This window comes from Erinaceus europaeus, chromosome 6 (genome assembly GCF_950295315.1).
Source record: "Erinaceus europaeus chromosome 6, mEriEur2.1, whole genome shotgun sequence".
Lineage (NCBI taxonomy): Eukaryota > Metazoa > Chordata > Mammalia > Eulipotyphla > Erinaceidae > Erinaceus > Erinaceus europaeus.
Genome location: NC_080167.1, coordinates 14,979,066 through 15,005,573, shown reverse-complemented (window position 1 = coordinate 15,005,573; position 26,508 = coordinate 14,979,066). Strand labels below are relative to the sequence as shown.

At 47.2% G+C, this 26,508-nt stretch overlaps 1 protein-coding gene across 12 annotated transcripts in view; it reads left to right on the top strand.

Moving 5' to 3' along the window:
* Nucleotides 1-26,508, top strand: part of KDM2B (lysine demethylase 2B) — a 151,851-nt gene that overhangs the window by 102,805 nt on the left and 22,538 nt on the right. For all 12 annotated transcript variants that reach the window (XM_060193140.1, XM_060193139.1, XM_060193135.1 and 9 more), the window contains one exon: nucleotides 25,564-25,788. In XM_060193140.1, coding sequence (XP_060049123.1) covers nucleotides 25,564-25,788 — 225 coding nt within the window. The remainder of the gene's footprint in view (nucleotides 1-25,563; nucleotides 25,789-26,508) is intronic.

Here is a 26,508-nt window from a genome sequence, read left to right as displayed (position 1 = left end):
CAAAGAGAAATTGAGGCAGGAGATAAGGAGAGAGAAAGATAACTGCAAACCTGCTTCACTGATTGTGAATTGTTGCTTCCCCAACCCAGGTGGGGAGCTGGGCCTTTAACCTGGGTCCTTGCACTCAACTGGGTGAGCCACTGCCTGGCCCCCCTCACTATTAAGTTCTATAACCAGAATTAGATCTAAAGGCTTGGTTAGATTAAAGTTAAATACCATAAGTGGTAGTATGGTTCCCTTCTTCAGTTATGTTTGCCCTTCTTTCCTGCAGAAAATAATCGGAAAAGGGGTCTGCTAGCCCCCTGCAGCTTTACTTTCCCCCCACTATTCACTGATGGGCTCAATGCCAGTTGATAATTTTCTCTTGTGTCAATAATTCTGTCAGGAAATGAAAAATTAAGTGTTGCGAGATACCATCCCTGCTGTGTGAGCTGTCTGGCAATCTATCTCAGAGCTATCACTTACCAAATAGGGATGCCCTTACATATAGTTTCTTCCAGAAGGGATACATTTGCTCACATTTTTTCCCTTTAAATACCAATTTTCAAAGTAAGAAGTTGGTTTAATAGGTGCTTCAGATGGTGACAGATGAGTTTTGTCAGGCTTTCCCTGTTTTGAGTGTCATAACACACTCATAGATTTTCATAGATCCAAGGGGCTTTTAGGAGCAAATTGTCCTGTTGGAGAGGAGCCATTTTTAGAGAAAAGCAAGATGGTAAATGCAGCAGCCAAAGTGGATATATGCTTTTTTTTGGGGGGAGAGGTATTCCCCCATCTCTACTCCTATGCTTATTTGCATTTGTCAGACCCATGTCCCTAAGTGGAAGGTATTAAAGTGCTGTCAGAGGCCCTCACTGACTGTTAGCTCTTTTGAGAAGTGATTCAGCCATGTCCCTGGTTTGGATGATTTCAGAATGACCCAAGCACTCTCTCCCTCTCCCTCTCCCTCTCCCTCTCCCTCTCCTTTCCTCCCCCCCCCTTCTTTCTATGTATATAAAATGGGCCAGAGAGAAATTTAGAGGGAAGGGGAGGGAGGGAGGGAGGGAGAGCACTATAACATGTGCTCTCTACTATGTATGCCTGGCCCCTTTGTTTTTCCCTGAGCATTGCTCAACTCTGGCTTTTGGTGGTGCTATGGATTGAATATAGGGCACTGGAGCCTCAGGCATGAAAGCCTTTTGCATAACCATTATGATATCTTCTAGCTCTTTCATTGTTTTTTGACTGTTGTCACTAGAACTGGTACTTTTACTATTTTCCCTCTCTACTGTCTGCTTTATCATGCCATTTTGAGTCATACTTGAAGTTTTAATTTTTCTTTCTCTTTTTAAAACACAGTATCAGGGCCTTGCACATACAAGATACCTCTTCCCTAATCAGTTTTTTTTTTTCTTAGCCAATTTTCTCATTCTTCTATTTTTGTTTAGAAAGAGAGTAGAGAAAGACAGACATCAAGAGAAGAGAAATACATAACATTGTTCCGACAGAACTTCCTGGTGTTGTGCTGCATAGTCAGGGTTTGAATCTATGACCCTGGATATGGTAAGGTGCGTGCCTTATGAGGTGAGCTGCCTCCACTCCCTCAGCTTTCCTTTCCTTTCCTTTCCTTTCCTTTCCTTTCCTTTCCTTTCCTTTCCTTATTTATTTATTTATTTATTTGTTTTCCCCATTGTTGAGAATGGAATCTAGGGCTTTAACACATGAGATATACACTCACTACAGCAGATATATCTCCTTAGCCTTATTATTATTATTATTATTATTTTCTAGTTTAAAATTCTTTTTAATTTTTGATAGGACAGAGAAATTAAAAAGGAAGAGGGTGGTCTGGAAGGTGGTGCAATAGATAAAGCACTGGATTCTCAACTAGGAGGTTGATCCCCAGCAGCACACATACCCTAGTGATGTCTAGTTCTTTCTCTCCTCCTATCTTTCTCATGAATAAATAAATAAATAATTTAAAAATATTTTATGTATTTATTCATGAGAGGGACAGGAGGAGAGAGAAAAAACCAGACATCTCTGTGGTACATGTGCTGCCAGGGATTGAACTTAGGACCTCATGCTTGAGAGTCCAACACTTTATCCATTGCGACACCTCCCGGACCACAATAAATAAATTCTTTAAAAAAAAAAAAAAAAGGAAGAGGGAGGCAGAAAGGGAGAGAGAACCTGCAGTACTGTTTCACTGCTTGTGAAGCTTTCCCCTACATGTAGGGACTGCCCCCCCCCTTTTTTAATGTGAGAGTGTCAGTCACTTCATCATCCAAGTCCTTAGGTTTTTGTTTATTTGAGTTTAATGGTTCTGTGAAATTCTATAGCCCGTTTCTCCATGATCTTTCTTTGGACACTAGTGGGGTGATTGTTCTAACTAGCAAAAAAAATCAGTCCATTTAGGGCTGTTGAAACAGCTCACTTGGATAGTGTACTGCTTTGCCATGTGCGGGACTCAGGTTCAGGCTTGTCCCCGCTGTACTGAAAGAAGTTTTGGTGCTCTCATCTCCTTCAGTCTCTCTCAGCTTCTCTATCGAATAAAAGAGAAAAAGGGGGAGTCGGGTGGTTAAGTGCACATGGCGCAAGCGCAAGGACCAGAGTAAAGCGGCACCCCACCTGCAGGGGAGTCGCTTCACAGGCGGTGAAGCAGGTCTGCAGGTGTCTATCTTTCTCTCCCCCTCTCTGTCTTCCCTTCCTCTCCATTTCACTCTGTCCTATCTAATAAGGACGATATCAATAACAACAATAACTACAACAATAAAAAACAAGGGCAACAAAAGGGAAAATAAAGAAATGAATTTTTAAAAAGCTTAAAAAAGAGAAAAAGAAAAATCAAAGTGATCCAGAAGTTTAGTTAAAAATATTTTGGTGGTCCGGGAGGTGGCACAGTGGATAAAGCATTGGATTCTCAAGCCTGAGGTCCTGAATTCAATCCCCGGCTAAAAAAAGAAAAATATTCTGGGGGCTGGATGGTGGTGTGCCTGGTTGAGCGCACATATTTCAATGTGCAAGACCTGGGTTCAAGCCCCCGGTCCCCATCTGCAAGAGGAAAGCTTTGTGAGTGGTGAAGCAGTGCTGCAGGTGTCTCTCTGTCTGTCTCCCTATCTCCCCCTTCCCTCTTGATTTCTGGCTGTCTCTATCCAATAAATAAAGACAATAAAAAAAGAAAAAAATATTTTGAAATTAAAATTTACTTTTATTGCCATTTAGTGTATCTATTTATTTATTTTTGCCACTACTGTTATTGCTGGAACTCAGTGCCAGCACAACAAATCCACTGCTCCTGGTGGCCATTTCTCTCTCTCTCTCTCTCTTTCTCTTTCTTTGTTTCTCTGCCTCTTATTTGGTGGGATAGAGGAGAGTGGGAGAGAGACAGAAAGGCAACATAGCTTCATCCCTTGTGAAATTCCTCCCCTGCAGATGAGGACCAGGAGCTTGAACCCAGATTGTTGTGCACAGTAATGTGTATGCCCAGCTGGGTTCACCACCACCCAGGCCTTCATTTTCTCTCTCTTTTTTCCTTCTTCAAGATTTATTTGTGAGAAAGAGGGAAAGAAAGGGCCAGAGCATTACTCTGGCACATGATATGCCAGTGGTTAAACTAGGGACCTCACCTCTGTGACTCCAATGCTTTTTTTTTTTTTTTTTAATTTATTTTATTTACCAGAGCACTCCTCAGCTCTAGTTTATGGTGATTGAGGGATTGCACCTGGGACTTCAGAGCCTCAGGCATGAGAGTCTCTTTGCATAACCATTATACTGTCTACCTCCTCCTCCTTTTTTTTTTTTTTTTTTTTGCCTGCAGGGTTATTGCTGGGGCTAGGTGCCTGCATTATGAATCCACTGCTCCTGGAGGCCTTTTTTGCCCTTTGGTTGCCTTTGTTGTTTATCATTGTTATTGTTGTTGTTGTTATTGCTGTCCTTGTTGGCTAGGATGGAGAGAAATAAAAAGAGTGGGAGAGAAAGATAAACACCTGCAGACCTGCTTCACCATTGTGAAGAGACCCCATTGCAGGTAGGGCTCTAACCGGGATCCTTTCGCCAGTCCTTGTGCTTCGTGCCATGTGCGTTTAACCCTGTGCACGACTGCTTGGCTCCCTACCCCTGCCCTTTTATATCTTTTTTTACCAGAGCACTGCAGCTCTGGTTTATGGTAGTGTGGGGCCTTGAACCTGGAACTTTGGAGCCTCAGCCATGAGAGTCTGTTTGCATAGCCATTATGCTATCTACCTCCCGCCCCTTTTATGCCTTTTTAACCCTTCATATTGTGGAGGGGAGGGAGGTTTGGTGAAGGTGCTAAAGTGAACTCATTTGTTTCTTCCAACTGTCTGGACACTCAGCCTTAACCTGGATTTCTGTACAGAAGTGAGTAGAAAATGAAAATAACTGGGACCACGTGGTGGCACACCTGGTTAAGTGGTTACAGTACACAAGGACCTGGGTTCAAGCCCCTGGTCCCCACCAGCAGGGGGAAAGCTTCACAAGTGGTGGAGCAGGGCTGCAGGTATCTCTCTCTCCCTCTTACCTCCTCCTCCCCTCTCAATTTCTGTCTCTATCCAATAATAAATAAATAAAATTTAAAAACAAATGAAAATAACTTTCTCTCACTCTCTTTTAAATACATTTATTTATTTATTTATTTATTTATTTATTTATTTATTATAGAATAGAGACAGAGAAATTGAGAGAAGAGAAGAGATCATGGTCCGGCAGGTGACGCAGTGGATAAGGTGCTGGTCCCATGAGGTCCCAAGTTCAATCCCCAGCAGAACATGTACCAGAGTGATATCTGGCTCTTTATCTCTCCTGTCTCTCTCATTAATTAATAAATAATTTTTAAAAGAGAGGGGGCCAGGGGTAGATAGAATAATAGTTATGCAAAGAAACTCTTGTGCCTGAGGCTCCATAGTCCCAGGTTCAATCCCCTGTACCACCATAAATAAGCCAGAGCTGAGCAGTGCTCTGGTAAAAATAAATAAATAAATATTTTTTAAAAAGAGAGGGAGAGAGAAGGAGACAGAGAGACACCTATGAAGGCAGGAGTAGATAGCATAATGGTTACACAAAGAGACTTTCATGCCTGAGGCTCCAAAGTCCTAGGTTCAATCCCCCACACCACCATAAGCCAGAGCTGTTCAGTGCTGGGGGGGGGGGGCAAACCTATGGCACTGTTTCATCACTCAAGAAACTTTCCCCCTGTAGGTAGGACTAGAGGCTTGAACCCAGGTCCTTGTGCACTGTAATAGGTGCACTTAGCCAGGTGTGCTACCGCCTGACCTCCTGAAAATAATTTTTTTTATTTATTTATTTTTTATTTAAGAAAGGATTAATTAACAAAACCATAGGGTAGGAGGGGTACAACTCCACACAATTCCCACCGCCCAATCTCCATATCCCACCCCCTCCCCCGATAGCTTTCCCATTCTCTATCCCTCTGGGAGCATGGACCCAGGGTCATTGAGGGTTGCAGAAGGTAGAAGGTCTGGCTTCTGTAATTGCTTCCTCGCTGAACATGGGCGTTGACTGGTCGGTCCATACTCCCAGTCTGCCTCTCTCTTTCCCTAGTAGGATGTGTCTCTGGGGAAGCTGAGCTCCAGGACACATTGGTGGTGTCTTCAATCCAGGGAAGTCTGGCCGGCATCCTGATGACACCTGGAACCTGGTGACTGAAAAGAGAGTTAACATACAAAGCCAAACAAATTGTTGAGCAATCATGGACCCAAAGCTTGGAAAAGTGGAGAGGAAGTATTAGGGAGGTACTCACTGCAAACTCTAGTATACTTCTGCTTTCTTACTTTGGTGCCATACTCCAAACTCAGTCAATTTCTGCTTTGCGTTTCTACTTCTTTTTTTTTTTTTACATGCATAACATTCCCCAGATTCCCATTTAGCAATACAACCCCCACTATTTCATTCATCATTTTTCATGGACCTGTATTCTCCCCACCCACCCACCCACCCCAGAGTCTTTTACTTTGGTGTAATACTCCAATTCCATTTCAGGTTCGACTTGTGTTTTCTTTTCTAATCTTGTTTTTCAACTTCGGCCTGAGAGTGAGATCATCCCATATTCATCCTTCTGTTTCTGACTTATTTCACTCAACATGATTTTTTCAAGGTCCATCCAAGATCGGCTGAAAACGGTGAAGTCACCATTTTTTACAGCTGAGTAGTATTCCATTGTGTATATATACCACAATTTGCTCAGCCACTCATCTGTTGTTGGACACCTGGGTTGCTTCCAGGTTTTGGCTATTACAAATTGTGCTGCCAAGAACATATGTGTACACAGATCTTTTTGGATGGATGTGTTATTTTTAATATTTATTTATTCCCTTTTTTGTTGCCCTTGTTTTTTATTGTTGTAGTAGTAGTAGTTGTTGTTGTTATTGCTGTCATCGTTGTATATAGTGTATAGTCACAAATCTCTCAGTGAATAAATATACTTACTGGTAGATTTTGGTAATGTCAGGAGATAATATTAGGAGAGGAACCCTGCTTAATAGAAAGTTAGGTCTGCTTAACAGACCCATATGACATATGGCTTTTTAATCCTCTTGGAATGACCCTCCAAAGGGGAAATAAAGTAATTAATGACATTAGTAATTTTCTTAACAAATCACTGCAGCTCTTGGTCTGTCATAGATTCACTCTGGAATTGTAGTTTTATCCAGGGAACCCAGGAATCAGTCTTAAATTGCAATGTGACACCACACAAAAATTCCTTTTATATACATTTTGTGTGTGGGGGGGTACTCTCTAAAGGACCTTTTCCTTGTACAGCTCAGTGGGGAAAACCTATGGCAGAAGAGAGAAATATTAAAATAGTAACAAAATAACTGGAGCATGCTTTCTCTGTTGCTTGTTGAGCATCCACTATTGTTTGCTTCAGGAGGGGCCCTTTGTAAGACTCCTATCATTTCTGTTTGCTCCCTAGGGACACATTTCTGTCTCCTCTGTTGTTGGTTCAGCAGTAAGCCGTTCTGTTTCTGATCTGGATGTAAAGAATTCGTTCTCTTTTGCCTGCCCCAACAGTCTAGGGGAAAGTAGCATTCCCAAGCTTTAGCCAGGCCAGGAGTCCAGGGGCACTTCCTTTCTTGTTTCCAGAAGTGAGGAATGGTAAATAATACGGCATCATGAGATGAAGTGCGGGTGTAATATCTTGCTTTTTCTTTTTTTTTTTTAAAGAATTTATTTATTTATGAGAAAGATAAACAGAGAGAAAGAACCAGACATCACTCTGGTACTTGTGCTGCTGGGTATTGAAACAGACCTCATGCTTGAGAATCCAGTGTTTTATCCACTGCGCCACTTCCCAGAGGACCACCTTTCTTTCTAACTTTCTTTCTCTCTTTCTTTCTTTCTCTCTCTCTCTCTCTTTCTTTCTTTTCTTTCTTTTCTTTCTCTTGCCTGTCTTCCCTTCTCTTTTGACTTACTGCTTCTCTCTGTTCCATTGGTGGTATGTCAACTCTGAGCAAGTCTCTCCACAGACAAGGCTCATTCCTGGTCTGTCGTGATAGGCAGGTCAATTAAATGAAACTCAGAAAAGGGGAAAGTGGGTAACAGCTATGACCAAGGAGGACTTGGTTTTCATTAGTTTTTGCTTATTTCTTTACCACTTGGTGAAAGTTTTGGATCTTCTTGGCTCAGGGCAACCACCAACTGTCCGATATTATCTGCTTGGTGGAGAGCTCTTTCTAAGAACATAAGCCTTGACTAAGTTGAATAAGAACAGGTCCACTCAAAGATAATAAGGTTGACAGGAAGAAAGAACATGCATTTCCTTTTCTTTCCTCCTCTTCCTTCCTCCTCTTCTCCCTGTCACTCTCCTTTCCTTTTTTTTAAAAAAATATTTATTTTCCCTTTTTATTGCCCTTGTTGTTTATCATTGTTGTAGTTGTTGTCGATGTTGGATAGGACAGACAGTAATGGAGAGAGGAGGGGAAGACAGAGAGGGGGAGAGAAAGCTAGACACCTGCAGACCTGCTTCACCGCCTGTGAAGCGACTCCCCTGCAGGTGGGGAGCCGGGGGCTCGAATCGGGGTCCTTACGCCGGTCCTTGCGCTTTGCGCCAAGTGCGCTTAACCTGCTGCGCTACCGCCAGACTCCCCCCCCCCCCCTTTTAATGGTGATTGGGGGATTGAACCTGGGACTTTACAGCCTCAGGCAGAGTCTGTTTGTATAACCATTATGCTATCTACCCTCCACCCTCCCTTTTTCTTTTCATTCCTTTTTTCCCAGAGTACTACTCAGCTCTGATTTATGGTGGTGCTGGGAATTGAACTTGGGGGCTTTTATTTTTTAATTTATTACTTATTGCATAGAGACCAAGACATTGAGAGGGAAAGGAGAGAAGAGAGAAGAGAGAGCTGTAACACTGCTTCATCAATTTTGAAGCTTCCCCTCTTCAGATGGGGACTAGGGGCTTAAATCTGGGTTCTTGGACATTGTAATACTCGGGCTTAATCAGGTGTGCCTCCACCCAGCTCCTTTTTTTTTTTTTTTTCCATTAAATTATTTTTACTTTATTGGATAGAGGCAGAGAGAAATCAAATGGGAGGGGAGATAAGGTGGGAGAGAGACACCTGTAGCACTATTTCATCTTTTGTGAAGGTTTCTTACTGCAGTTGGGGACTAGGGGATTGAACTTGGGTCGAGGTGCTCAACCAGGTGCATCATCACCCAACCCAGGACATGTATTTTTTTAAAACTTTTTAAAAAAATATTTATTTATTCCCTTTTGTTGCCCTTGTTGTTTTATTGAGGTAGTTGTTGTTGCTATTGATGTTGTCGTTGCTGGATAGGGCAGAGAAATGGAGAGTGAAGGGGAAGACAGAGAAGGGGAGAGAGAGATAGACACCTTCAGATCTGCCTCACCGCCTGTGAAGGGACTCCCCTGCAGGTGGGGAGCCGGGGGCTCAAACCTGGATTCTTAAGCAGGTCCTTGCACTTCTCGCCCCTTGCGCTTAACCCGTTTGCTACTGCCCAACTCCCAGGACATGTATCTTAAAATGGCAATTCTACTGGGCAGGGAATGATATATTAGTCATATATATATGACAAAACTATTAAGACAAAACAAATGTGGGATAATTGTATTTAGCAGGTAAGTGTAGGGAACTACGCAACTTGTTTGTAAGAAATAGAGGGAGTCCGGTGGTAACACAGTGGGTTAAGAGCACGGAGCGTGAACTGCAAGGATCTGCGGAAGGATCTGGGTTTGAGCCTCCAGCTCCCCACCTGGGGAAGAGTCGCTTCACAGGCAGTGAAGCAGCTCTGCAGGTGTCTACCTTTCTCTTCCCCTCCTCTCTCCATTTCTCTCTGTCCTATCCAACAACGACGATATCAACAACAACAATAATAACTACAACAATGAAAAACAAGGTCAGCAAAAGGGAAAATAAATAAAATTTAAAACAAAGAAATAGAGAAGCAAAATACTGTTTGCAAGTTTCAGAAAAGAATTTTTAATTTGCTTCCCCCCCTTTTTAAATTGTTGTTATTGATGTTGTTGTTGTTGGATAGGACAGAAAGAGAAATGGAGAGAAGAGGGGAAGACTGAGAGGGGGAGATAAAGACACCTGCAGACCTGCTTCACCACCAGTGAAGCGGCCCTCTGCAGGTGGGGAGCAGGGGGCTAGAACCAGGATCCTTATGCTGGTCCTTGCGCTTTGGGCCAGTGCAGTTGGTTAATCCACTTCGTTATTGCCCTACACCCTCCCACCAAAAGAACTTTTTTTTTTTTTAACCAGAGCATTGATCAGCTCTGATTTATGGTGGTGCAGGGGACTGAACCTGGGACTTTGGAGCCTCTGGCATGAGAGTCTCTTTGCACAACCATTATACCATCTACCCCCGCCCCCCCCAATTTTTTTTTTTTCCTCCAGGGTTATTGCTGGGCTCGGTGCCTGCACCATGAATCCACCGCTCCTGGAGGCCATTTTTCCCCCCTTTTGTTGCCCTTGTTGTAGCCTCGCTGTGGTTATCATTATTGCATTGTTGATGTTGTTCGTTGCTGGATAGGACAGAGAGAAATGGAGAGAGGTGGGGAAGACAGAGAGGGGGAGAGAAAGATAGACACCTGCAGACCTGCTTCACCGCCTGTGAAGCGACTCCCCTGCAGGTGGGGAGCCGGGGACTCAAACCGGCATCCTTATGCCGGTCCTTGCGCTTTGCACCACATGCACCTAACCCACTGCGCCACTGCCCGACCCCCAAAAAGAACTTTTAAAGAGACATTGGAGTAATAATGGGGGGGGGAGGTACCTTCTTAGTATTCTAAGAGAACAAACTACATTATCATACTTTAACCCTCATTTCCTACCTCTTAACGGTTGGCCCCTGACAGATCAGATAGTAATGCCATGCCCTTTAGTTCTAAGGTTGAGTTTAAACAAAGAAGATAAAATTTGCAGACTTGACTGAGGGGCTGTTTGTTTTTTCCAGTATAAGTCAGAATTCTTCATTTGGATTATTCCATTTTTACTTGGCTGCCTCACCTCTATCTCTGGCATGAGGCTTAGTCCAGGCTATAGTCTCTAACTGCTTGGGGTCAGACTCAGTTTCCTCATGTAGAAAGTGGGTAAACTGTGGTCCGGGAGGTGGCACAGTGGCTAAGGAACTAGACTCTCAAGGATGAGGTCCTGAGTTCAATCCCTGGCAGCACATATACCAGAGTGATGTCTGCCTCTTTCTCTCCTTCTGTCTTTCTTATTAATAAATAAATAAAATCTTTTAAAAAAGTGGGTAAACAAGGGGCCTATCTCAGTGGGGTGGTTTTTAAACAAATGATTAAAGAAACAAATGAGATAATGTTTACAGAACATGCAACGCCTCATCTGCCTCTTCATCCATGGTTAGTAAATATCTGCCACCATTATTTCCTGGGGGCAGGATGTGAATACAGAGAATGGGACTGATTGTATCAGAGACCTTGGATTTGAAGAATACTTACTACTTTTCTGAGTCTCCATTTTATTTATTTATTTATTTATTTATTTTGAAGTAGGAGAACCAGAACTTTACTTTGGTACATGTGATCTGTCTCTCACTCTTTAATTATTAATTTGTCTTAATGAGAGAGACATAGAAAGACACAGAAATACTGGAGCACTACTGAGCTCTGGTTTATGGGGTGCTGGGGATTGAACCTGGGAACTTGTCATGTCTGGCATGAAAGTATTTTGCATAACCATTATGCTTTCTCCCCAACCCTGAGTGTCCTTTTCTTCACAGTGAACTGAGGTGCTCAGTTGAAGGCCCTTCCAGCTCTGAAATAATAGGATAGGAGGAAGGAAGTTTGTGATAACAGCAGGCAACTTTTATCAGCACTTTCCCTTTCTCTTTTTTGATCATTGAGAACTAGCTGCACCTTTTTACTTCCTTAAATACAGATAGGGGTTTCTCTGAATCTTCAAAAGACTTGCCTATAGGCAAGTCCAAAGACATCAGGGTTCCTAATCTGTAAGGGAAAGATCTCAAAAAGTTCAGCTTCCATACTTATTGAGCATCTCTGCATCCTTGCAGTTTTATCCAGTTACAGTGAAGTGAAAGTATCATCAGCACTTTTACTCAGCCCCTCCCTCCCCTTTTTAAAAGATTTTATTTATTTATGAGAAAGATAGTAGGAGAGAGAAAGAAACAGACATCACTCTGGCACATGTGCTGCCGGGGGTCGAACTCAGGACCTCATGCTTGAAAGTCCAAAGCTTTATCACTGAGCCACCTCCTGGACCACGCCCCTCCCCCTTTTTAAGGAGCTTCCTGCTGGGTAGTAGGAAACATAAGAGGTCACTAGCTAAGATCCAAATGAGGTTGCTTTCTGAAAGCCCAGACCTTCGGTGTTTGAGTGAATTGCTGGAGGTGGGGATTAATGGGAGTAGTGGCGGGGTATTGTTTTGTTCTTTGTTAACCTTGAGTGACTGGAAGGGGAGAGGGGAACACATTAACAGATATATTTCAGTAAGGAGCAAATCTGCTGGGATTTTTTCCTAGTTGTGTCAGTGGGTATATTCTTTATGCACTTTAAAATTCCCTCAGTAAAGCTGACATGTCTGTTGACTCACTCCTGCCACCTTCCTGCTAAAGGTCTCCTCCACAATTTCTACCTTCCTTCAAAGTCCATACTTTCAAGTGCTCCTGGTACATTTTATGGCCAGAACCCAGGGCTTGAATTCCAGTTGGACATTATTGTAGAGTTGCGTATCCCCAGATTTCACAGCAAGTGGGCTCATTCTTGGGAAAGGCTTGTCATCTCCTGGGAAAGTTACTGATGCTTCTGGCAGGCTGCTTGTCTCTCCTCTAGGCAAAAACCATCCCATTTTATAAATGAAGAACCTGAGTATGCATGCATGCTTAATTTCATTTTGGACGGCTCTAGGAAGTCAGTGTGTCAGCTGCCCAGAAAAGTCATGCTGCTCCTGAGGTGTGGTTTTGCTATTTACAAAAACTAATGATCATTGGAGGGAAGGGGACTGGGGAAGAGATAGCATAATGATTAGGCAAACAGATTCTCATTGCCTTAAGTTCCTGAGGTCCCAGGTTCAATCCTCCCCACTATCAGAAGCCAGAGCTGAGCAGTGCTCTGGTAAAAATAAATAAATAAATGCTAGCTAATGGCCACTGAGCTCTGGATCCTTCAGAATAAGGGTTGTTGGCATACATGCCCCACACTTTCATTATTATTATTTTTAATATTTTAATAATCCTCCATCTAGATTTCCATTATCTTTTTTTTTTTTTTTGCATCAGTAGGCTGCATTTGAAGTAAGCACTAGCAATGTTCACAGTGTACGAAGATAGAAACCCACAGTTTGGGCCAACGGGGGGGGGGGCTGTCAACCCCTTGGGAAAACTGGACTCATGTCTGTAGTACCTTCACCCCTACATGGCACCTCAGGCTGTCCTAGAGGGTGGGCATAGTGCCTTCGGGTGTTCTTTCTGGCAGCCGTGAAGTCAGGCGACTTGATGGCATCTTCCTGCCTGCACCAACTGCCTACCTTTTAAGTTTTCTCCACTTGGAAAGGTAAACCCGAGGGCAACGTCTGGAGACGACCCAACCCCACCACCCCTGTCCCTGCGAACTGGGCGCCCAGATCGTATTCAGACTTGTGGCTCTCAGGTGCCAGGCTCCCGGGTTCGCGGGCATCAGATCTTGGTCTCAATGCGAGCGAGCACCAACCGGGAGCCCCACTCCCGCAGCCGGGGATGCTGGGACGCGTGCCTGGCGTCCCTCTGGGGGCCGCCCCCTGTGGCTCGTGCGTCCCGGGGGGGTCCCTTGAGACGCCCCTCAGAACCACACAAAAGACCCCACCCCAGGTCTGTGTGCATGCATTTCCTGTTCGAGCCGCGGCGGCTTGCAGCCACCCATGTGCATCCCGCGGCGCTGGCCGGGCGGGGCGCGGGGCACGCCCCCACGCCGCCCCTGTCCCGGAGCTCCAGCCGGGAGGGGCCGCCCTCGGCGGGTCCGCCCCCGTGTCAACCAGGCCTGGCTCCCTTTGTGTGCGGCCCGAGCGCCGCGGCCGCGTCATTGGCCCGCCGGCCCGGGGGCCAGCCCCTTCCTGGCTCGTCTCATGTATATGCATGAGCCCCCCGCTCTCCCCCCACAGCCCCTCCCGCCCCCTCCCGCGCGGGCGTGCTAGGCGCGCGGCTCGGCTCCCTCCTCGCGGCCGCGGGAGCCCGAGCCCGAGCCCGAGCCGGGCCGAGCCGAGCCTGCTCCGGGCGGGCGGCGGCGGCGCCGCTCCAGCCATGTCAGCGCGCGCGAGCCTGGGCCCACCATGAGCCATGGCCATGTCCGTGAGCGCCGAGGACGACGACTATGAATCGGAGCCGGACCAGGTTGGCGGCCCGGGGTGGGGCTGAGAGGAGGACCGGCCGCCCGGCCTCCGACCGCCGGACTGACGCCCGGGGCGGCCGCGACGCCGGCTCGGGGAGGAGGAGAAAGTTTTGCTGCGGCTGCTGGCGGGGCCGCCAGGGCCGGGCCCGAGCGGGGCGTGCAGGGGCGCGCAGGCCGGCGGGCGCCTCTGCCGGCCCGGGCAGGGGGCGTGTGCGAGCGGCGGGACGCGAGGGAGGCCGGCCGGGGGGCCGAGGGCCGGGGAGCGGGGGCAATGCGGGCCTCGCCGTCGGGCGGGCCGGGGCCGGCGGCTAAGTTGCGGGGCGGGCGCGGGCGGCCGGGGCGCGCCTCCTCCTCCCCGCGAGCCCTCGCCGGGCCCACGCGCGCCGGCCGCTCGGGCGCAGCGGGACCCGCGGGCGCGGCGCCACCTTCCTTTCTGTTTACAAAGTTGCATCGGGACCCTCGGCCTCCGCGCGGGAGGACGCCCGCGGCCCGCAGAGTGGGCGCCCGCGGCCGTGGGCCCGACGGCCCGAGCTTTTGTCTGCGCGCCGCCCGGCGGCCCGCCCGCTCGCTCGCCCGCCTGCCGCTGGCGCTGGGAGACAGGAAGGCTGCGAGCCGCGGGCCGGCGCGGGGGAGCCGGAACCCGGCCGCTCCGCTCCGGCGCGGCGCTGGCGGCGGGAGGAAGCCGCGACCCCAGATGGCAGGATTTGGCTTCGGTCGGCTTTAGGAGGAAAGGTAGCGTCTCCTGGGACCCGGGGGGGGGGGGGTTGAAATCTGTATAAAACAAAGCCCTGGGTGTGTTCACGGCGTGAATTGACTCCGGGAAGGTTCTTGTGGAGGAAGCTAGCGAAGTTAGTTGCGGTTTTCCACCAAGTCCGACCCGCACAGTGTTACACACGGGCTGCAGGCATGCTAGGCAGACAAGCATTGCAGTGAACTCGGGACGGCGTGGAAACGATGCTTCTTCATCTTCCTGGGCGTCTTTGCTCTGTGCACATGAAGGTGTGTTGGAATGTCCAGGCCTAGGGGTCCTAACGTTGGTTTTTTTCACTCCCTTTCCACTAGGCAAGCTTGAGGAAGCTCTCTACACGCTGCACTTGAAGTCCGTCATATTATTAAGTGGTTTTATTTAAGAGACGACGTTAGCTGTGTTTTCTTAAGTTTTGTTGGATGTCTTTCAGGCCCGGGTTCCTTAGGTATTTGAGGATCTCTGTGGGCTCGTGGACTAACCCAGATGTCTCCGGCTTGGAACTTTTATCAAGTCAGTAGCACAGTCTGTGAATGGCTCTTGAGTTCTTGCCACTCACTTCACGCTTCCAGTTCTTCGTTTGGAATTTTTTAGTTGGTTTTGGGATTGAGCTCCTGCCAACATTGACGCTTTCTACATCTGGTCAGCTCTAAGATGGTTGCATTCAAGTGTTGATTGCTTTGGTGTTTTAGGATTTTTATTCATTCCAGTGACATGTGGTTTTTTAATTTGACCCCAGGCAATGTCCTCTGGTAGGTGAGATCTCTGACACTGCATCAGGTAAGACTAGGTGTCTCTGGACTTGAAACACTTTTTTTTCAGGTCCTGCTGCTCCTGAGAGGGACTTCCTATAAGAGACTCCTGGCAGCCTATTTTTCTCCCCTCTTCCTTCACATCAGTCAGCCTGGATGTGGCATTTCTGGTGTGAGCAGCAGAAGTGCCTAAGCCTGCACTGTTCATAGTCCCTGCAGAGAAGGTGGCTGTCAGTTAACTAAGAACCCTGTACTTTCAGATGTGCCAGCCTGTGTGCCTCTTGTCACTTGACTTCCCCATCTCTTCCCCACATTTTTCCTAGCAACTGGATTTCTTGGACCTGAAAATGAATATAACTTCCAGGGCAGAGCCAGAATCTCAACTCAAGGCTCCAAGCTCCAGTCTTGCTTAAGTGAGTCTCCTTCAAGGAGAAGTCCTGGGTTATAGCCAAGCAAGTATGCTCACCCACCTGCTGCATACATAGACGCAGTGGAGGCCCGTTTGGGAAGTTGCTGCGGGCATCTGTCCCTGTAGCAGTGCCTAGTTTCTCACCCACTTCCTCCCATCACTCATCAGAATTTTGTCTGCTCCACCTTCAAAGGGCAGGAATGAGGGGTTGAAGGGACCTCTTGCCTGGGTCTTCTCTCACCAACTTAGTTTGATTTTATTTAATGAGTACTGCTTGCTGTATTTCTAGTTATAAATAGTAGTAATTAGAGGGGCCGGGCGGTAACGCAGTGGATTAAGCGCATAGAGCACAAAATGCAAGGACCAGCGTAGGTATCCCGGATGGCTCCCCACCTGCAGGGGGGTCGCTTCACAAGCAGTGAAGCAGGTCTGCAGGTGTCTGTCTTTCTCTCCCCCTCTGTCTTCCCCTCCTCTCTCGAATTCTCTCTGTCCTATCCAACAATAATGATGGCAACAACAACAATAATAATAACGATAATCAGCATGAGCAACAACGGGAAAAAATGGCCTCCAGGAGCAGTGGATTTGTAGTGCAGGCACCAAGCGGAGGCAAAAAAAAAAAAAATTAGTAATTAGAAATTTACCTAGAAGAAAATCTCTTAGGGTTAGGGGAGATAGTACAATGATTATGCAAAGACTAATGCCCGAGGTTCTAAAGCCCCAGGTTCAATTCCCAGCACCACCATAAGCCACATATATAGTTTATGTTCCCATGACCATTGTGTGACCCATTATAGTTTCTTAAATTCTAAGGTTTTAAGGCAGAAGTTGCTGAACTTTGCTGAAATCACATGCAAAAACCTTTGTGACTTTGTACCAGTATGCATTGTTTTCTGGGGAAAATGCTCTTCACTTTCCTCAGATTCTCCAGAGGTCCTTGCTTCCCCTGGGCTCCTGGTAGCGCTTCTGTTTTTATCCGCTTGTTCGTTCCCCTCAGTATATAAACAAAGCAAGTCCTCCCTGGAGTCTACAGATGTGTATGTATGTGTTAAGGGCCCGCACCACTACTAAATGCAGCTTTCCCTGAGTAGTCACCATGCTTGAAGATGTAGGAATGGATATATGTTGAGATAAATCTTGCTTTGCAGTCGATCTTACAGGAATTGCAAGCTGTTTTTCTTGGGGGTGGGGGCTCTGGGGCTGTGTATTTCTTCCTGCTAGGGCTAGTTTGGTTGGAAACAACTGTCATAATTGCAAAAGGATATAATTACTTTTACTATCTCCCCCCAATGCTCTTTCTTGATAATGTAAACCCTCACTGAAACTCTTACCTCATAGACAGACACCCACTGCTTTTCGTGTCTTTCTGGGCATTCTTAGCAAGTTGCTCTTTCTCACTTGACTCTGGAATGTTCATAGTCTTGAAGGTACTGTGCTTAAATTCTCTCTTCACTGTGCCATTCTCCCTGGACAGCCTTGTGAGCTAAACTGATTTAGCATTATGCCAAGTTGATTCCCAATTGTGTGTCTTGTCACCAGTCCCACATAACTTCTCCCACTGTCCTTAGATGCCCTATTGGTCTCCTGGATTCCACGTGTCCACAGCAGGATCATTGTTTTCTCTCTCTCACTCTTAAGCCCCTACTTTGTTCAAGTCAGAAACCAGAGAGTCTTCAGGACCCCTGCTGTTTACAGACCCTGCCTCCAGGTCTTCTTCCTCACACCCCTGAATCATCCTCCCTCTGTGGCTTCCTCTCCTGCCTTCGGAATCTTCAGCCTGGACCAGTGTGGAATCAGCTCCTCTCCCTGCCTTTTATCCCACCCACTCCCCAAAGCAGCCATTCCCCATGCTGTTGTCAGAATGCAGGTGTGTTACTCTTAACACGTAAGGTCCTTAACAGGGGTGACATCTCTCAGATAAGGGACACAGGACTCAGCTCTACCACCTCAGGGACTTATTTCTAGCAACTCAATCAAATTACTTGCAGTTCCAAGAATATATTGTCTAATTTCATTTATCTTATCCTTCTGCCAAGAACCCCCAACAACTCCCTACTCCACCCCTACCACCTACCACCTTAGTCACCACCTCATGTGTCTGTGACACTTGTCCTTGATCCCATCCTTGTGAGATAAGACTTTTTTTGGTTCAGTACTTGGTGGGTCACAGTTTTAGCATCCTTACCTGGGTTCCTTTCTGGACTTCTCATCCATTGGCAGTATGACACTGAACTGATTACTTAATGTGATATGCCTCAGTTCCCTCATCTCAAGTTGAGATAAGAATTCATACTTCGGGGGTCGGTCAATAGCACAGCGGGTTAGGCGCATATGGCGCAAAGCACAAGGACTAGCATAAGGATCCCGGTTGGAGCCCCCGGCTCCCCACTTGCGGGGGAGTCGCTTCACAGGTGGTGAAGCAGGTCTGCAGGTATCTGTCTCTCTCTCCCCCTCTCAGTCTTCCTCTCCTCTCCATTTCTCTCTGTCCTATCCAACAACGAACAACATCAACAATAACAATAATAGCCACAACAAGGGCAACAAAGGGGGGAAAATGGCCTCCAGGAACAGTGGATTCAAGGTGCAGGCACTGAGCTCCAGCAATAACCCTGGAGGCAAAAAAAAAAGAAAAAGAAAGAATTCATACCTCATAGGTCTTTTTATTTGTAATGAAAGCTGTGCAGTAGTGCACACATTACAATGTGAAAGAACCTGGGTTCAAGCTCCTAGTCCCCACCAGTGGACAGTGAACCAAGGACATCACAAGTGGTGAAGCAAGTCTGCAGGATTCTGTTTCCCCTCCCATCTCAGTATCTCCCTATCCTATCAAATTGGGGGGGGGAGGTCCCTCACTTCTGTGGTGGATTCGTTGTAGAGTCCTCCAAGTCCCAGCAATAAACCTGATGGTAATTTTTAAAAAATAGGAGACAGAGCTGTGTGAGGATAAGAAGAGTGCCAGAGCACTGTCAGCTGTGGCTTAAGGTGGTGCCAGAGATCTCAGGCATGCAGGCTGGTATTCTAATAGACTGAGCTACTGCCTTCCTGTGAGGGATCTCTTGGTTTGGGTAGTGGTTTCTTTTGCTGTGAAGAAGCTTTTTAATTTGATGTAGGCCCATAGGTTTATACTTGCCTTAGTCTTCTTTGTAATTGGATTCGTTTCATTGAAGATGTCTTTAAAATTTATGCGGAAAAGAGTTCTGCCAATATTTTCTTCTAAGTATCTGATAGTTTGTGGTCTAACATCCAAGTCCTTGATCCACTTGGAATTTACTTTTGTATTTGGTGAAATATAGTGGTTCAGTTTCATTCTTCTGCATGTTTCAACCCATTGTTTCCAACACCATTTGTTGAAGAGACTCTGGTTTCTCCGTTTACTAGTCTGAGCCCCTTTGTCAAAGATTAGATGTCCATAGGTGTGGGGGCTGCTGCAGTTTTTTTTATTTTTATTTTTTTCCTCCAGGGTTATCGCTGGGGCTCGGTGCCTGCACTATAAATCCATTGCTCCTGTTGCCCTTGCTGTTTATCGTTGTTATTATTAATTGTTGCTATTGCTGGATAGGACAGAGAGAAATGGAGAGAGGAGGGGAAGACAGGTAGAGAAAGATAGACACCTGCAGACCTGCTTCACTGCTTGTGAAGCAACCCCTTTGCAGGTGAGAAGCCTGGGACTTGAACCGGGATCCTTATGCTGGTCCTTGTGCTTCCCGCCATTGTGCGCTTAACCACTGTGCTACCACTCAGTCCCTCAGGTGTTTTTCTTTCTTTTTTTGCCTCCAGGGTTATTGTTGGGGCTCAGTGCCTGCACTATGAATCCACTGTTCTTGGGGTCTGTTTTTTCCATTTGTTATTGTTAGGACAGAGAGAAATTGAGAGAGGAGGGAAAAATAGAGAGGGAGAGAGAAAAGATAGACACATCTGCAGACCTGCTTCACAGCTTGTGAAGCGACCCCCCAAAGGTGGGGAGCCGAGGGCTCGAACAGATCCTTGTGCTGGTCCCTATGTGTACTATGTGTGCTCAACCCAGTGCGTCACCACCAGCCCCTCCAGATGTTTTCTTTCATCCACTCTGTCTCCCCTTTCCCTCTCAATTTCTTTGTCTCTACCCAAAATAAATATATTAAAGAATATTTATGAAGAGGGAGTGAGAGTGAGAGAATCAGAACATCACCCTGGCACATGGGATGCCAAGGATCAAACTCAGGATGTCATGCTTGTGAGTTGAAGACTTTATCCACTAGCTACCTCCCAGGATCCCAATAGTTTAGAGATAAGCATTGAAGAGATTGCCATAGATATTTTGTAAAATAGGATCTGATGGGTAGGAAACACTCAACAGATAATTATGGAATGAGTCAAAGCACTACCCTAATGTATCCTCTTTGTTTTTCTTTATTTTTTGTAGTACTGAGAGTTGAACCTGGGGCCTCACACATGCATGACATATGCTCTGTAACTGAACACCTTCTCTGGTCTCAGTAGTATTCTCTTAATGAAAATGCTTCTGAATTATTAGTGAAGAGAAAAAAGACATTGGGATACTGTAATTTGTGTTGCTCTCTTACTCTTGGATTATCTTAATCAGTTAGAGGCAAGGATACAGGTCATGTGGTGATAAACTAGTGACTTGGGTGCCCAGGAAACTAGTTTATAAGTGAAAGTAGTGCTGTCATTTTTTTTGTGATTTTGTGTTTGTGGTAAAATTAACAAAGAGATACTGGGTTACTTAAACAGAGGCAAAGGGAAGGATGGAGTGGACTTCAGTGTTGGTTTGTGAGTATTTAGCATCCCATAAAAGACTAGGACAGAAGATTCTTATCAGAATGAGAGAACTGACTTGTTTGTTCACCTTCCTGAAACAGAGACCCTCTCATGACTTTTTTTTTTTATTTTATTGGATGAAGACAAATTGATGGGGTTGGATAGAGAGGGAGAAAGAGACACCTGCAGCATTCCTTTACTGCTTGTAAAGCTTTCTTCCTGTAAATGGGCACGGGGGGGGGGGGACTTGAACCCCAGTCCTTACACATGATTATGTATGCGCTCAACTGGGTACACCACTGCCTACCCGGCCCCCTCCTGTGTCTTTCTTCCCTGTTGGTTTCCTCACTGGTCTTTATTAGGATTTCGAGTTTCAGGTGTTGCTCAGTTTGCTCCTCTCAGGTCAGCTGGTGCTCGCTTCCTCCTGCTGCTTTGTGAGGTTGTGGCAGCGGCAGCTTTTCCAACCTGATTTGACAAAGGGCCTGACTCGAGGTGTCTGTGAAAGGCAGCTCCTTATACCTCTTTTCAAGGCATTGCCTGTCATTGCCAGGATGTCTCGGATGTCACGGAGATGGAAGCAGAATTTTCCCCCCACTGGTTGAGATGAGAGATGCTTTGGAAAGGTGGGTTTCTTTTATAATCGCAGGTAGACTTGGTGACTGGCTGGATTGGTGGACTCTTTTCTACTCCAAGAGGCACTGTCTTCCTGGCCAGCAGAGCAGAGACACTCAGCAACTATTTATGCCTGATTTTGTTTACTTATTTTATTTTTTAAGTGGCTTTGTCCTTGGAGACTAGACAATGTACTGCTATCTCTGAATATGACTTGAAGCTCTCCAAGTCACCCAACTTAGTGCCTGCCTCTTCAGAGGTTTGAGTGATGATGGTAACAGGACTCTGGCTCTCCCGAAGAGTAAAGTCAGAAAGTCCCTGTGGCCTATGAAGAGAGGGAGAGAGCCCTTTCCACCTCTTCATCTGCACCACCACCCCGCATTTTAAATTTTATTTATTTTCCAGACTTATGGTGGTACAAAGGATTGAACCTGGGACTTCTTTTTTTAATATTTAATCCCTTTTATTGCCCTTGTTTTATTATTGTAGTTATTATTGTTATTGATGTCGTTGTTGTTGGATAGGACAGAGAGAAATGGAGAGAGGAGGGGAAGACAGAGAGGGAGAGAAAGATAAGGCACCTGCAGACCTGCTTCACTGTTTGTGAAGTGACTCCCCTGCAGGTGGAGAGCCGGGGGGCTCAAACCAGCATTCTTATGCTGGTCCTTGCGCTTTGCGCCACGTGCGCTTAACCCACAGCACTACCGCCCAACTCCCTGAACTTGGGACTTCTGAGCCTCAGGCACAAGAGTCTGTTTGTATAACCATTATGCTGTCTACCCGTCCTCATTGCACCTCTTTACCCATACATGGCTTCTCTGCATGTCCTGTTGGTCCACTTCATACCTAGGCTCTGTGACTCCCTTCAAAGCAGAGTGGTCATTTCCAGTGGCGTCCGAGGCTTCTTGGTGCTACTTCCTCCACACATCTGCCGCATTTACAGTGCTCAGTGAGGCACTCGCGACTTACGTCCATTCTCTACTGGCTCCATGGCTATGGCTAGTTGTTTAACCTCCTGCTCCACTTTCCATATCAGAAAAGCAGCAAACATCTCTATAGTGCTAATAGTGGGGAATCTAGGTAGTATTCTAGAATTTTCCCTACCTTGCTGTCATCCTTGACACCCCTGCTTGGCACTTTTTGCCCATCTTTGCTGAGATGCTTTTTTTCTCAGGTTTGTGATCCCTTGTGTGCCACTCTCAAACTATCTTTTGTTGCTTTAGCAATGGCAGCAAGACCTGACCTGAGTGGACAGGGAGATGTGTGTGTTGATTGACCCTGCTTTAGATGTTTTCCTGTGTAATTCTTCATTTGTGCCACTAGGGAGGGGTGTGTGTGTGTGTGTGTGTGTGTGTGTGTGTGTGTGTGTGTGTGGACTTGTGTCAGGAACTGTGAAACCCTTCCTGCTCAGTTGCACTGGGACAACCTTTTTCCCTGAGGCATCTGCCTTGATGTGGGGCTCTGGTGACAGGACCACTAGCTGGGTGGACCTTCCTGAAGTGGGCACCCAGTGGCAGAGACACTGCAGTCTTTTGGAATGCTCCCAGCTAGTAGGAGAGTAAATGTGAGGGAAGGATCTACTTAGGTGCCAGCACAAGGTATACATGCAGAGGTGGGAAGGTAAAGAGATCCTGGGAGCAGGCGGTAGCACACCAGATTAAGTGCTTCATAGTATCAAGCCCACTCCCCACCTGCAGGGGGGTCACTTCATAAGTGGTGAAGCAGGCCTGCAGGTGTCTTATCTTTCTTGTGCCCTCTCAGTCTCCCCTTCCTCCCTTCCTCCCCCCTTCTAAATTTTTTTTAAATTATCATTATTTGTTGGAGAAAGTGAGAAATCGAGAGGAAACGAGGAAATGGAGAGTGAGAGAGACAGAGACACCTGCAGCACTGCTTCACCACTTGCAAAGCTTTCCCCTGCAAGTGGAGATGGGGGCTCAAACCAAACCTGTGTTCTTGTGCATTGTAACAGTTGTACTCAAGCAGATGTGCTGGGTAGTGACCCAACCCCTTCTTCCCCTTCTCTCAAATTCTCTGTCCTAGCCAATTTAAAAAAAGAAAAAAAAAGGAAAAATTGGCCTCCAGGAACAGTGGGTTTGTAGTGCTGGCACTGAGCCCCAGTGATAAACCTGGAAGCAAAAGAAAAGAAAAGAAAAGAAAAGAAAAGAAAAGAAAAGAAAAGAACAGAGATCCTCAGCTCTCTGCAGGCAGCAGAGGAGAGCTGATGATGAGAAAAGAGGACTACATTCTTCCTGCATGGTGGGGTCTAGGCAGCCCCTGTGGGGTAGGTGTTGAGGCTACTGGGATGAGGGTGATCTGCATTGTAGTGACAAATTGTGGCTGCTCTTCTGGGCCCTGGAGTTAACTGAAGGATGGGGTTTTGCTTAGGGAGCCAAATTTGATAAGCAGTCAAAATTTAAAAGGTGGAACTAGGGGGTCGGGTGGTAGCGCAGCAGGTCAAGCGCACGTGGCGCAAAGTGCAAGAACCGACATAAAGATCCCGGTTCGAGCCCCAGCTCCCCACCTGCAGGGGAGTTGCTTCACAGGCAGTGAAGCAGGTCTGCAGGTGTCTATCTTTCTCTCCCCCTCTCTGTTTCCCCTCCTCTCTCCATTTCTCTGTCCTGTCCAACAATGAACAACATCAACAATAATGACCAGAACAAGGCTACAACAAGGGCAACAAAAGGGGTAAAAATATGGCCTCCAGGAGCAGTGGATTCATGGTTCAAGCACTGAGCCCCAGCAGTAACCCTGGAGGCAAAAAAAAAAAGGGGGGGAAACTAGACTGATGTGCTTTAATCATCTAAGAAGGGTCTTCAAGTGCTAGATGCCAGTTAGATCAGATAGTTCTGGGTGGGCGTTGTGTTCACTGATGAGGGCAGAGCCATTTTTCAGGAAAGTCATGCTACTCAGAAAGGTTATCAAACTGTGTCCCCTGGTGACTGGTGGCCAGTATAGAAGGACCTGGGACAGGACCGTCCAACACGGGTAAGAAGCATTTGGTGAAAGCTTCAGGAGTCAGCCTGCCTTAGGGCGGCTGTCTCTCTCATTCTCTTGGTTCACTGAGCTCGTCTTTTGTGTCAGACCATCATGTTGAGAGACACCCTTTATCATTGTCCTTTTGTGTCCGCTGTCAGAGGGAACACATGGGAACAGACAGAATGATAGGGCCCCATGAAGTGACCAGAACCCAGTGCAGGTTGGTAAGGGTAGCTGCAGTATTTGAAGTAGGGCTATGGGACAGGGAGGCCCTAGCCATGTGGAATGTACAGGGCATTTGGTGTCTTGGCAGAGGGAACAGGGGCGAGGACTGTGTGTCCTTGTGTGTCTTCTGGGAAGGTGTACCTAACAGTAGGGCCTGACGTGAGGTGTGGGTACCAGAGAAGGGTCTGACTGACATTAAGAGTTTGCTGCCATCAGGAGCGGGGGGTGAGGGGGTGGGGGGGTGACTGTTCGCTGCTTGGAGCTTTCCGGGGAGCAGGGAGAGGCTCAGAACAAGAGAAACCTCTCAGTGCTGGAGGCCAGCCGGCTGGGGAGAACCCTGCTGCCTCTCTAGCTTCTGGTGTTTGCTGGCTCCCTTGGTGTTTCTTGCCAGGCATATGTGTTACTCCAGTCCCATGGCAGTCCTGCAGTCCTGCCAGTGTCCAGATCTCCCCCTTTCAAAGGACACCAAAGCATAGACCCAGAATATGGCCAAGGAGTAACAGCAGTTCTTTAGCAGCTTTCCATGACAACTCGAAATTCACTAAAAGAACAGTCATCAGGACACCATTCTTGATAGTCTAGGGACTATCTGCATGACCTTACTATAATTTGAGGGCCTTAGTAAAGACCCTGTTTTTTTTTTTTTTTTCTTTGCTTCCAAAGTTACCACTGGGACTCAGTGCCTGCACTGTTCCTGGAGGCTATTTTTTTCTCTTTTGTTGCAGTTGTTGTTATTGTTGTTATTGTTGTTGTTTGAGAGGGGGAGAGAAAGACACCTGCAAACCTGCCTCACCACTCGCGAAGCAACCCCCTGCAAGTGGGGAACCAGGGGCTTGAACCAGGATTCTTGCACCAGTCCTTGTGCTTAGTGTCATGTGCGCTTAACCCACTGTGCTACCGCTGGGCCCCCAAAGAACCTGTTTCTAAATAACTTCTTGGGGTGAATATATCATCTAAAGAAATGTGTGTGCTTATTTTGGGGACAGAAATTGAGGGAAAGGGCTGAGGGGTGGGGGAGGGAGAAGAGCACCTGCAGAGCACTGTTTTATCACTCATTCAGCTTCCTGGCTGTAGGTGGAGGACCAGAGCTTGAACCTGGGTCCTCATACACTGTAATGTGTGTTCAGGTGACCCCACCCACCCAGCCCCTAAATATATCGTCTTTTATTGTGGGACATGCTTCAGCCCATAATCCTGTGCTGGGGCCCAGCCAGCCTTGCAGCTGTCTATCTCACCTGTCCTGTCTGTCCTCTTGTAGAACCGGGCAGTGGGCCGGCCCAAGGGGAAGCTGGGTCCGACCTCTGCAGTGAAGTTGGCCGCCAACAGGACGACAGCGGGAGCTCGCCGGCGCCGGACGCGATGCCGCAAGTGCGAGGCCTGCCTGCGGACCGAGTGCGGAGAGTGCCACTTCTGCAAGGACATGAAGAAGTTCGGGGGTCCTGGGCGCATGAAGCAGAGCTGCATCATGAGGCAGTGCATCGCGGTGAGTACTGCCCCCTGACCTGCCTCCTCAGGCTTTCTGCCCCCCTCCCCACACACACATCTCAACCCTCTCTGCTTGAAAGAACGTTCTAGCTGCAGAAACCCCCATAGGTGCTCTATCCCAGGAATAGAGACCAGCACTAACGCCATTTTCAGATTCCACATTTTAAGACTTAGGATGGGCTCCTTTTTTTTTGTAGTCTGATAGACTCTTTCCTTTCCCAAATGACAGAGGACTTTGAAGCCTCTGCCATTAATGATGTCAGGGAATCTTGTCCTATCTGTGACCCCATTGCTCACATTTATGATCCAGTTCATGAGGGTCAGTGCCCTCCTCAAGACCACCCAGCAGTGACGGTTACTGATTGATGGTGCCCAGGAGCTGGACCACTGGGAAACCTGTCCAGGCCCTGTGGACTACCTTCCCTCTGGCCTTGCCCCCAGGACAGGGCGGTAGACCACAGCAGGCTCTAGCAGCCTGGTGGTCCTGTGATCTGCGCTGTATCTCCTTCTGTGGACACCTACTACCCCTCCCCATGGGTCCTCCTCCCAGACCCTGTGGGGAAGCAGGCTCAGGGGGTGAGACAGGTTTCCAGGTCCTGGGTGAGCCTGGCTTCAGCTGAGCCTGCCTTCCTTTCTTCCCCTTCCCCTTCCTTTCTTCCCCTTCCACTTCCCCTTCCTTCCTTCCCTCCCTCCCTCCCTTCCTTCCTTCCTTCCTCTC